At 45.6% G+C, this 13,353-nt stretch overlaps 1 protein-coding gene across 15 annotated transcripts in view; it reads left to right on the forward strand.

The window, feature by feature from the left end:
* CEP112 (centrosomal protein 112) overlaps positions 1 to 13,353 on the forward strand; it is a 416,468-nt gene that overhangs the window by 359,018 nt on the left and 44,097 nt on the right. For all 15 annotated transcript variants that reach the window (XM_082706657.1, XM_082706651.1, XM_082706642.1 and 12 more), the window contains one exon: positions 12,278 to 12,367. In XM_082706657.1, the coding sequence (XP_082562783.1) occupies positions 12,278 to 12,367 (90 nt within the window). The remainder of the gene's footprint in view (positions 1 to 12,277; positions 12,368 to 13,353) is intronic.

Below are 13,353 nucleotides of genomic sequence, written 5' to 3' on the forward strand. Positions count from 1 at the left end.
ATTTATGTGCCTGCTTCTTTGTGGTGTCCTTGAACTCGTTCCTCTGTCCTCCCTCTTCTCTTTTGTTTTCTCAGTCGGAGGCTTAACACGCGGCTCGTGCTCCCTGCTTTTTGTCCTTACTGCGTACCTTCTGTGGTGGTGTAAGCTCCTTAAAAAGTAAGACCACGCCGCACCCAACTTTTTGCTTTCCAGATGAGGACTAAATGTACTGCATACATTTTAAAAACATTATTCAGTGGAATTATTTAGAAAGACTTTTTGATTCCCCTTGGGAGAATGTGAACTGGAGTTTTTCTCAATGTGAAGAAATTTATACGAGGACGAAGTTGCCAGAGAAATCTCAATGATGTAGGTCACTGTTTCCTAATTGGCACCAAAAGAATTGTAGGCAAACTTAAAGTGTCCCATTCTTCTATCTGAAGAGTCTTACAATTTAAAGCATTATAAAACATTTAAGTGAAATTTCCCAGTCCCCTCCTCTGCCTCTGGGTCCCATAGAAGTGATTTCAGAGATCACTTGTGCTGTGCGTTCCACATGAAAACTAGGTCACTAATCATTTTTCTGATCAGGAGAATTTAATTTTGCTTAGTAGTTCAGAAATCAGACTAGAAGACGGACTCTAAAAACACTATCACATGTGTGCTTTGTTGTTGATAACCAACTGCAATCCAAGCTTTCATAACGAAAAGGGAGTGGAAGAAACTTCAAAAGGTTGCATGATAAATGTTTTTGACAATGTGTCAGCTGAACATTAAGCAGGATCTTTGTAAATCCTCTCATTCTAAGTGGTTTAAACGGAAAGTTTGAAACTTCTTTCTTTGTAAGTATTGGCTCCAGATATCATAGTATCTTAGGAAAAAGAAAGAAGGAAGGAAGGAAGAAGGAAGAAAGAAAAATAAAACAGAGAGAAAGGGAATACTTTATGTGGCATCTATAATTTCCATCCCTCTGTGAATGTGGGAAGGCCGGAAACAGGCTTACCTAAGAACTAAGGTAAGTCTTAGTCCACTAAGACATGGAGCAAGACTCCACGTCTTGGGCTTCTTGGCTTTCATGGTATAGGAACGCAGCAGTGTTTTGCTGGAACGACTGCCTTTATAACCTGATAGAAGCATGGACACAAAGCGATAGACATGCCAATGGATACATTGGAGATATATTGGAGAAAATCTCCAAGTTTCCAGATTGCCACATAATGACAATGCTGTTGGTCCTCACGTGGGCAAAATGAGGTCTAGAACTAGGTAGTACAAAAGGAATGTATGTGCATGTGTGTGTTTGCTTGTGGGGGTGTGTATGTGGGTGTGCACATGTGATACAGTGTTTCAGAGAGAAAATGCGTTAGACACAGGGAGCTCCTTGGTATATGAGTTCCCTAGGGCTGCCATCACCAAGTACCAAAAATTAAATGGCTTAAACAACAGAAAGTTACCATCTCACAGTTCTAGAGACTAAATGTCTAAAATCAAGGTGGAAGCAGGGCCATGCCTCCCTCGTTCTCTACCTCCTGGTGTTTCCCAGCAATCTCCAAGGTCCTCTGCTCGCAGATGGCTCTCTGTCCAATCTCTCCTTCCAGTGTCACATGGCCAGCCTTTTCCCATGATTCTCTTTGTGTAAGAACACCAGCCCTACTGGATTAAGGGCCTACTCTTGTCCAGTATGACCTCTTCTTAACTAATTCCATCTTCAAGGACCCCATTTCGAAATAAGGTCATGTTTTGAGGTTCTGAGGGTTAGGACTTCAACATGTCTTTTTGAGGGCATGCAAGTCAACCCAGAATATGATGTAATGCCCTTCTCTTGTGACACCATACTCTGATAGGCAAACCACTGGCATCATTACTACTATTGAATCTGTGACATAGAAACTTTTTTCTTCCTGCCTTTTATTTATTTTTTTAAGACTTTATTTATTTATTTAACAGACAGAGATTACAAGTAGGCAAGAGAGGCAGGCGAGAGAGGAGGAAACAGGCTCTCTGTGGGGCCCGATGTGGGGCTCGATGCCAGGACCCTGGGAACATGACCTGAGCTGAAAGCAGAGGCTTTAACCCACTGAGCCACCCAGGTGCCCCTCTTCCTGCCTTTTATACATTTTGATTCATTAAGTTAAAGACTAAGTATCTTAAGACCAGACCCAGATCATTTGGAGTCACTGAAAGCTTTTGAAGGAAAGCATTAGCAGAGACAGTCGGAGGCATTCTAGATAAGATGAAGAAAGGAACAGAGAACAGAGGCCCACAGGGCAGGGGAGGGGGCGGGGGGCATCTTGGTAGCAGCAAGTGGAGGCAGAGAGGCAGAAGAGCCCAGTGCTCAGGCAGCACCATTCCCTCCTTCCAGATGTGGCTGACCCGGGGCCAGTTACTCTCTCTGACTTTCTACCTGGAAAGCTTGGGCAATCTGTAGCAGCCTCATCTCCCTCCCTCCCAGTGGGGCTTCTCCGAGAGTTATTGTGAAAAGAAGGGGAGTACTTAAGGCTCCTAACACAGGGCCTGACATAGGAGCTAACATGTTAGCACAGCGTCGGACATGTGGGAGCGGACACGGGAACTTTGAGTTATTACGCTGCGCACAGTAAGCAAAACCGTGGAGGGATTCAGAACTAGGTAGATGGATGTTAACCTTGACAGGGTTAAGTGATGGTCAGGCATTTATGTGAATGACATAAAAAGATAGTCTTTGAAAAAAATTTGTCTCCTAAGGGTTGCATGGGGTCACAACCGGGAAAAATGCGGAATCCCAGTATGCAAAAATGAAGGCAGAAGTAAGAGTGCCTTCAAATAGAGTTTGAAGGATCCCGGGCAACTAACCGGGCCTGAGAGTTGGAAGAGGGCCGGCCCACAGGGGGCTGTGAGTTTAAACCCAGGTGGTGGCCGAAAGACGGCTGTACGGCTGATGGCAAGGACAGCAGGGGGAGGAGGAAACCCCCTGAGTCTGGTCTTAGACGTGATGCATCTGAGGTGACGGTGAGGCACCCATGTGCACACACAGACAGTGGGAGACCCACACCAGGGGGCACGGGAGATGCGTGTGGAGATGAACAAGGGCTCTCAGCAGGAAGGCCCTTGCTGGAGCTGGGGGGTCACTGCCCGTGGGACAGGGTGACGCTGATATCATGGTGCGCGCTCCAGCTCTAACACTCAACTCGAGATCTCGCTCCCCCAGACTGCTTCCTTCATGAGCGCGCTCTCTCTCTCTGGCTCTCTCTCTCTCTTGCTCTCTCTCTCTCGGCAGTGTGCGAGCGCGCGGTCATCTCGTACTACCATTGAATCTGTGTCACACAGAGACGTATTGTCTCTCTTCCTTTCCATATGTTTTAATTCTGCCCTGTCCACCGTCCCCCTTGGTTAAGGACAGCACCCAGCCACCTCCGCAGGGAGCCCCGTAGCCATTCAACTGCCTTGTCTCTCAGCCGGCATGTCCCTTCTTCAGTTTCAAAGGAGGAAGAAGTCCGGGTTTGTTGGAATGAATGCTGCAGGCCCAAGGGATCACGCGTGTGGATGATTCGCCATTGTAAGAAAGTCAAAATGGAAATGAATGACTTACGGGCGCTCCCTCTTCCCTGAGCTTGTGCAGAAGGGGGGTGGTCTGCCAGATGTCCACACTTTTCACTCTTCTGCCCTCCTCCATGATCCTGAACCATTCTAGCTGTGGTTCTTGAACTTGATCCTCATTTCTACTACCCGAGATAAGCACCTGTGCTCTGGATTTCCTGAGTAGAAAGATACTGGCTTCTCGAAGAGGAGACGTGGGTCAGATCAGGTGGGTCTTTGTGTGACTCAGGAAACACCGATGGGGTGCGTCAGGGGAAGCCAGCTTCCCTAGGTCGTGGTCTTGGAATAGCATGATTTCTGTTCCTAAAACCCGGGTTAAGACCAGGAAAGAGCAACATTTTTAAAAGTGCATTTTTAGGACTTTTGAAGGAAGTTCTTCAGGAATTTTAAAAGCCTGAAAATAGGCACGTACATGAGAGAGGATAAGTAAAAAACACTTCTCTTGTTTTTCATGCTGGCCACAATACTTTTGCCTTTCATGATGAATCAGTAGCCTACTACGTACTATAGCAATGGCTCACGTCCAAGTGCAATTTCTCATACATGTGGTTTGTTGCTACAAGGACTAGAAACTTTGCACCTGAAAGGAATCTGGCTTGATGTGAAGAGCAACATATGTATGGAGTTAACACCCCCCAAAGATCTCCTTTTCTTCATACCAGTACCACTGGAGACTGAATTATGAAGGTTAAAAAAAGAAAAAAAAAGTGCTTGCTTGGAATGTGAAAATAAAATTAAAAACCTGACTGTAAGCCATAAAAAATATATATATATATATATATATAGAGAGAGAGAGAGAGAGAGAGAGACACACACACACACACACACATACACTGTTATGTTTTGAATACATTAGCGGCCTCTGCAGTATCTGTGGTCCTGGTTTTCTTTAGATCTATAGTATGAGCCCATTCTCTTGTCACTGTAGAATCACTAATAAAAATTTCCTATGGTTTGTTATTCATCCTGGGTAGGTCTCAATGAAGAAATCACTTTGAAAGAAATCTTGACTGGCATTTCAGTTGAAGACTCGTTATTTTTGTTAGTAGATTTAGCCTATTACAAAAATAATAATAAAATCAGACAGGAGCTACAGTGGCCTGTGTACATAGCCAGGGAGACCCCCCGGGAAAAATGTGACTCTGCCTTTGTGTCATCTTCCCTCCCGCTCAGGGTCAGAGCTGCTCATCTGGGGGATCGGGCTTGGTGTTCCTGCTGTATCCTAGTTGCTCAAGATGTGCTTAAAAAAAAAAAAAAAAAAGTCTATAAATCTGGCATAAAAATAGTGAGATTTTGTTACTTTTCTTTCATTTTTCCTTAGCTTTTAGTTAGCAATAGTAGAAAGAGAATCACCTGCTGTTTCCCTGTCCATTGACATGCCAAAGAAAACCTACTCGTCAGAAATACTGTCAGCACCATTTGTAAACTGAATCAAAGTGGTGCTCCTTACACAAATGTGGGTGTTATTGAAAAGGCAATTAAGGTTTAAATGAGAGTCACGCCTCTTTCCCCTTCATAATTAGTGTCTCTTCTCTGTAGTCACAGATCAGGTGTCATTTCTGGTTGATGGATAAACCAATCAGGGGATGATGGTTTATATCAAGATTTTATAAACTTACTAGGTATTTTATGACACAAACTTTTAAGTCATCTTCCATGTTTTGAATAGAAAACAGACCACTTCCATTAAAAAATTAAACCTGGAATTTTACCGTCCGTAAATTATATCCTAATAAAAATATAAATAAGCCTTCCCTTTCTAGTTATCTTCTCCTTAGGCCAAAATATGAACATCACTCCTTGCATTCTTAACTTATATTTAAAATACACATGGGGAAGTCCTTCTCTATCTCTCCTACCCTTTGAACGATGAATGAATCATGTCTTCTCTGAAGTGAGATAGTAAATTCAAACCTCATGAAAGATATGGTGACTTCATGTTTTTTAAGTAAGAGAAGCTTAAAATTTTTTTAGCTTTTTATTATGGAAACTTTCAAACATACACAAAAGTAGGGGGAGTAGTATGCCAGGCGGACTTCTTTTGGGCAGCTTCTTCGGTACCAATATTCTGATTTTTTACTTATTAAACTCCGCTGCGCTTATTAAACTGTGGCACCTGCTGCTAATGAGGCCCCTTTCTGCATTTCACCCACCAGAGGCTCATCTGCTTCCTCATTTCGTGACCACAGACCTAACCCAAAGTCTTCAAGATCAATGACTTTGAAGACCCCAATGTTGTGTCTATACAGGGCAAAACTTAATCCATGATTTTATGGTCTACATATGCTTTAACCCAGTTTCTTCAAATAAAAGAACTCTACGCTATTCAAGATTCCCACTTCCCAGAGAACATGTAGAACATGGTCTAGGGGAGAGAACCAAGGAAAGGGTCCTTTTATCCTTTGCCCCTTAGTGTGTGCTTTGTGAAAACGTCAGACATAGGCATTTTCCCAAAACTTGGCAACACAGGATGAGGGAGAAAATAAGTGTAAAATGCATGAAATGTTGTCACTGAGAACTGGTCTGAAAATGCTTAAAAAGCAGGAAGGCATGCTCCTACAGTCTGCACAACAAAATGGTAAGTGCTCACTCCACTGACAGTATTTCCAGAAGTGACTGAAGGGAGGGTAGCTTTTTCCTGTTGATTCTGTTCTGATTAGAAAGTGGTTTTTCCAAATTTCTTGCAACAGAGCTTTCGGTAAAGATGGGGGAGGCAGAGAGTTTGAGATGGCAGTCTCTGGTGAGAACCTGGAGGCCAGATATTCTGGGTGACAAGCTGAAGACAAATTTGCTTGCCCAGGCGGCCTACTGAGAAAGGATTGTAAGGTCATGGCTCTCGTGGGCCAGAGTGGATGCCCACATGCACCTCCATCTATGGAGCTGGCCAAGAGGTTGGCTAAGGGCAACGTCAGATCTCTAGAAAGACTTCTGGTCATACTAAAAGACTAAGTGTGAAAACCTCTGTCATATGCCTTGTATACTGGGAACATTCCAACATCTGTATAGCTAGCTAGCTGTCCATGCATGCACCCATCCATCCATCCATCCATCCATCCATCCAAGCAATCTCTCCACCCACTGTGGGGCTCAAACTCATGACCCCAAGATCAAGAATCATACGCCCCTCTGACTGAGCCAGCCAGATGCCCCATTTCTTTTTTATCACAATAGCACAATGTTTCTCCCTTCCGATGACTTTTTCCTTCATTAAATAACTTTTCAACCACTTTATAATTGAAGTGAACTCTTTTGTTTCATTTCTTCATTATTAAGAGGCATATATGTGCCATCATTTCGTGTTCGTTCAATTGATTCAGAACTGCCAGAGAAACTTTGGTTTTTAATAAGACTACAAATAATTCCTTAATGCATGATTTTACAAGTTGAGTGGTTTGCTTTGAATTGTGTTTATAAATTTTATGAAAATAACATCGACTGTAGTTCCCTTTCTTTCCCCCAGACCAACAGCAAAGCTCTGGTACCGACACAGGTGCCATTTACTGGGCAATTAGCCACCAGCCCTTCCCCTCACCCCAGAAGTCCATTGACATGTATAATCCTTCAGACTTCAATTTGCCCTCATTATTTTCATATTTTAAACAAACAAATCAAATTATCTTATAACGTGCTCCCTTTTAAAGAGTGTGGCATACCCTCATTGTCCTGGCAAAGCTTATTATGCCATTTACATTTTTCTTCTGGAAAGTGTCATTCTTTCTTCCCAACCACCACAAAGCACTCTGAGAGTCAGCACAGTGTAGCTTCCTTCCTACAGCAAGCTGACTTATGTGGCATTTAAAGGCAGGCTTAATTGGAGAAAAGAACTGCCTTTTCAGTAATGATGCAAGTTAACACAGCAGAGCTGAGAGACGGGGAATGATTTTGCAGAATAAACAGTTTAACAGGGCAAGTTGGATTCCGTTTTCCATTTGTGACCCAGTGCTGGGCATTCTGTCCTTCCAATATCATGGGCTTTTCTCAGGAATAACCCAAAAGTTGTGATTGTGTGTGTGTGTGTGTGTGTGTGTGTGTGTGTGTATCAAATGTCAGATCTGAAGGCTTTTGGATCAAGAAGCCACAACTCGAAAGAATGTTCTGCTTGTGCTGATTGAGTAATTGTGGTCACTTTCACATTGTGCTTATGTCAGATTCCGAGGTTGGAACTCTAATGGCCTAATAATTCTTTAGAATCTGAGACCAGGAGCAGCTGCCAATCTAAACTGTCATTTTCCTTTCATCTAAGTACATCTTAACTTTTTTGAGAGTGGTCTATTATTTGGTTACTTTTCAATTGTTTAAACTGATTTTTTTAACAGATCATAAAAGTGATTTCTAGACATACTGCTTTCTCCAATTAACCTTAAAAAGATTATGTCTTACATCTACATCTTTAAACTATGAGCAAATTTGAAAAGTGGTACCTTTCTCACAAGCAAATGCGATTTCGCTTCTGGTTCGATAATACTGATAAAATGTGGTTGACTTGGTCTTTTCCCTCTATGGAGTGTGGAGAAAGGAGCAGATGTAATTCTGTGACCTGTTCTGTTAGAAACACTTTCTGCTAGCGTCCTGTAAGGCTAAATTCTGAGCCGCTCCCTGACCCCCAAGTTCTCACTGGCCTCCTCTCCCTCTGCCTACTCTTCCGTGGGGCAGGAAGTCAGGGTCTCAAATCACCTCTTTTCTTTCAACTTACATCCCCAAGAAAGTGTCCCATCTGCACCTAATCTGAGACCCCTCTCTGCTGCTCAGAACCTCTTCCCAGTATGACTGGTCCCCTGGGACGTCCCACCAGCACCTTAAACTCAACTTGTCAGAAACCAGCCTGCCCTTACTGCTCTGGCTCCTTGTCCTTTCAGTAGTTCATGGTGCCATATTCTGTGGTCGCTCAGTGTCACAGCCTTGTGGTTATCTCTGAGTCCTTCTTTCCCTTGATGCCCCATTCTGGATTCCGCCACACCCACCCCAGCTCTCCTGCAAGCCCCTCCCACTTTGGTGGCAGCCTGCCTACTTTGGCCCTGGATTCACTCTGCAGAGTTAGTTCCTCAAGTTCAAGGGCAAAAAACACTGAGGCATGAACAGGGCCAAATACCGCCATGGGATGAGCAGAAAATTGGCTTCTGGCTTTGGCGTTCGGGAGGTAACAAGTGACTGTGATGAAAACGGACTCAGGAGCGTGGTGGGGACAGCTGGCAGGTGCGCCGGGATGCCAAGAGGGTGGAGAGGAGGACAGGCACGCTGCGTGTGGCCGCGCCCAGGCCTCTACTGGAGGAGGAAGGAGACGAGGCAGGAGGCCAGGAACTATGTTCTGTTTAAGACAAGAAAGGTACACCTCTCCTTTATTTTCTTCTATGAAATAAAAATTAAAACCAGGGGTGCCTGGGTGGCTCAGTCAGTTGAGTATCAGACTCTTGGTTTCGGCTCAGGTCATGATCTCAGATTCCTGGGATCGAGCCCTGCGTCGGGCTCCACGCTCAGCAGGAAGTCCGCTTGAGGGTTCTCTCTCCCTCTCCCTCTGCCCCTCCCACCCGCGTGCATGCACACGAGCATGTGTTCGCTCACTATCTCTCAAATAAATCTTAAAAAAATAAAGATAAAAATAAAACTAAAAAAATAATAAAGGAAGCGTTGTATTTTTTATTGTGGCAGAAACCGACAATATATCACCACAAGTAACGGTAATGTCATACACATACATATATGTGTCTAGATACAGATATTCAGAAGGTGTAGTTGTATATTCTGTGTTTTGGGAAACATAATAACCTTTAGTTTCATGTGCTGCATGAAGGACATTTGGAAACCTTGAAGACCGAAGTCCATCTCCTCAGGAGTTCGTTCAGATATTTATTAGCTCCTTCCATGAACACGAATTCAGGGTCAAGTGTGTGCCAGGCGTCAAGCTGGCCTGGCGCTAGGCTTGCAGACCTGAGGGGGAGAGAGCCCCAAGCTCCTGCGGCCATCAGTCCTGAGTGGACCCGGACACTGACTCTCTGAAGCCCCAGATGGATAGCAGCCCAGAGGAGTCCACCTCAGCTCTCAGGACTGACGCCCTCAAGCTGACCAGGTGCAGCAGCTTCTAGGCAAAGAAAAGGGAAAACAGGTTCAGAGGGAGAAAGAGGCGGCGCGAGTAGCAAAACATACAGAATGTGAAGTTGGTGTTTTAAAATTCCAGTCTGGTGCCTGAGTACCAACCACGGGGACCTGAGCAGGCTGCGGAACCTCGCTGACCCTCAGTTCTGTGCTCTCTAATGCAGAGGAAGCAACACCTACCGCCCAGGGCTGCAGTGAGGGTTAAAAATAAACCCCACTCCATCCCTGAGAGCTCCCAGGGTTACCCGATCCTGGCCGGGGCAGCAGTGGGGCACTGGGGCTTCAAGGGGCTCAGCCTGGCCAGAGCCAGAAGACAGAGGTCCCTGCGAGCCATGCCCAAGAGCTTGAGCTGCATCTCCGGGATGCTGGAGTCCTGTTTGAGTATTTCCGGGGGTTCGGACATCATTAGATTTCGGCTTCAGAAGATCCCGCTACCAGCAGGATGAAGGCGGCTGGGAGAGCAGGAAAGACCGGGAACAAAACATGCACACATTCTTCCCACTCCAGTAATCCTTCCTCTCCCCGATGATGCCATCAGAGAAGCGGATGCGATCGTATCTGTTGGTAGCTACCAAAAGGAAAAAAGAAACTGCGACTTGATCAGCAAACACAGGAACAGTTGCCTTCGCAGACCGCAATAACAGAAGTAACAAGGACACCTTCCAGTTCGTGGGCAGACTTGGTTGAACTGGAGGTTTTTTAATCAGACATAATATCAAGGAGCCCCTAAAGCTTTTAACCTCATCCTCAAAGCCTTTTACTTTTTAAATGAGAGGCTCTTGGCCTGGGGTTCATCTCTGGATGGGCTTCAGGCAATGTGTGGACTTCCTGAAATCCAAGACCAAATCATAAGCATAGTTCTTCCATGTCGAGAGTGACCATAAAACATTGATGAGATGCTGCCTGGATCTAGAACTGCAGAAGAGGTGAGGAGCCACTGTGGATGTCTGTGTGCAGAAAAGACTGGCGTCGCTTTGAAAAAAATCCTGAATGGACACTGACTGGGACATTTCGGTCTGAACTTCAGACTCTGTGCCTAGCTGCAAGCCCATGTCTTTGCTCGGATGCGTCATGGGCATTCCAGACTTAACCGTAACGCATCCTAGGCTGGACAGATGTTCTCCCCTACCCCTCCCTTACGTTCTCCGACTGCCTCCTCCTACCTGCTCAAGCCAGGATCCAGCGGATCTTGTTATTTTCCATGCTCTGAATCCACCCCTTGGGGATGTCACTCTATCTTCAAACCCCCAGCTCCTACCACCCACCACCCTGGTCCAGTTCCCCATCGTCCTTCCCCAGTATGTTTCGGTGACCTCCATCCTGCCTCCCTGCTTCTGCGCTTACCCCTTTTCTATCTGTTCCTCACGTCAACCGAAGCCACACTTGCCCACACCTTCCAACAGCTTTTCCTTCTACCTCTGAATAAAATCTGAAGTTCTGATTTGCCCTCTGAAGCTTTGCATGACCTGATGCGACTTAGCACCTATGATGTCCCTGATGGTGTGACTCCCCCGGTGCCCCTCCATGCTGACCTGAACACCCCCACCTCAGGACCTTTGCACATACAGTGTCCCCTACTTGGAAGGCTTTGCCTACAGATATCCGTGACTTGCTCTCTCTCCTCCTTTCAATATTTGCTCAAGTCTTCCTGGGCCATCCATTTAAGATTGCAATACCTTCCCTGGCCCCATTCAAGAATATCCTCCTGTCCTGATTTATTTCTCTTCTCCACTTACCACTAATATATTACACTTATTGGCTTATTGCCTACCCCTCCAATGTAATATAAGCTCCATGAGAACAGGGAACTTTTTGTTGTCTGGTTTCTTTTGCTCTTCTATCTAGAGTGCCTATCACAGTTCTTGACACACAGCCGAAGTCCTTTGTCTTGACTGAATTTTGTTTTGAGAATTTATTTGGCACCTTTGCAGATACCATGCTATGTGTCCTTCTCACTTGTAACTTTCTGTGTATCATATCCATATTATGTCAGATTGTTTGAATGCATTCTGTTTCTTTTCGAATTCACCTCTTAAAATAGTAATGGAGGCAATGATGCTTATTGATCTCAGGGTTCCTAAATTCCCCATGTTAACCTAAATTCTGTTTCCAGCAGCCACTTGGCCACTGAAAGAGCTCCTCTCCATACACTTCTTACAGACTTCTCAAATTCCACACCATCCTTCATGACTTAATAGAAAGATTCCTTTAAGGTTACTATTAGTATGATTTGGAAACCTGTCCTGTTGGTCCGCCATTACATTCCTAGGCTGTCACAACACTTTTCAGAGTGCCCTGTACCCTGCAGGTGGACTGAGAGCTACTTTCATTAGCGATGGCTTTATGCTTTGCTGTGTGCTTGTGGCTCTATGCTGGGAATAGTAGAGACATTTTTCTAACTGGAACTGACACCTGCTAACGTGTCTGTCTTATTTTCGGAAATTGTTACGCCAGTGATTCCTAAAGCAGAAAACAACTGGGTGTGGCCTTAAGAGGCTGGTTTTGTTTGCCTGAGCTCTGGGCACCAGCAGTAAGGGCTCAAGCCGAGGTTTTCAGGGCAGTTCAAGGGGTGAAACTTCTTTTCGAGGATGCAATTTTTTAACATGTATGTGTTCATCTTCCACTATTTCAGGCTTTACAAGATGAGCTAGAAAACCGCGCCAGCCAGGTGCGATGTGCAGAGAAGAAACTGCAGCACAAGGAACTAGAATCCCAGGAACAGGTAGGTGCCCTCCGCGCGGCCGCGGGCTGGTTGGCTGCTTCCTGTCTCCAGGCCGAGCAGCTTCTGTAGCTCCAGTTGCCCCTGGGATGCGTTGGCCGCAAGGAACAGAATAGCCCAGCCCTGGTTGGCATAAACGGCTTAGGGACCCATGACTTCACATGACCGGAAGTCTGCAGGGAGGGCAGGCGCCGGGCCCAGTGCTTCAGGGCCTGGCTCTGCTTCTCTGCCATCCCCACGACTCTAACTCCTGGAATGGCTTCATCCTAAAGCAATCCAAGCGGGCTACAGCAGCTCTGGGCGTCCCGTGCAGACCTGGCAGGGTCCAGAGCGCCCTTCCGAAGAAGCCACCACACGCCTTCCATGCAGCCCTTCCCATCTCATTGGGTAGAACCAGTCACGTGCTCAGCCTGGCCTGTCCAATCCCAGGCAAGTGGATTCAGGAGACCTACCCCCGCCCAGACTAGCCTAGACTGGATGCACCTGCTGGGGAGGGTCTAGGAGAGGAAGGATCATCTGGGCCGAGAGGAGAGGAATGCATGTCCTCTGTGCGGAGGGCACACGTCATCACCCTCGTATGTGTGGACACTCTCGTGCTCACGCAAACCAGATTTTCCTTCGAACTTTAATTTTCCCTCTCTTCTCATGTTGGAGAGAGAAGTGTAATAGAACCCGAAGAATCTGGCTATGACAGTAGCTAATGACCTATTTTATTTTCAAATGGCAGGATTATTTTCATCCAGTTCTTCTGGTTATAGTGAATTATTCTTTGTGGTAATTTTGACAACTTAAATGAAAAAGTCAACGTTATCAATAGAGATCGTGAGTCTTAATGAAACCTTTGATAAACATAGTGTCCCTAGCCATGGGGTAGAGCACTGCTAACGTTCTCCTAAGTGCCACCAGCCTTCATGCACGAAAAGCACCATAGGTACTGATGGATTTCCACCCTTCAGCTGTCTTGTAGAAACACGAGGTTAGATGATTAT

This window comes from Mustela nivalis, assembly GCF_964662115.1.
Source record: "Mustela nivalis genome assembly, chromosome: 17".
In the NCBI taxonomy this organism is placed as follows: Eukaryota; Metazoa; Chordata; class Mammalia; order Carnivora; family Mustelidae; genus Mustela; species Mustela nivalis.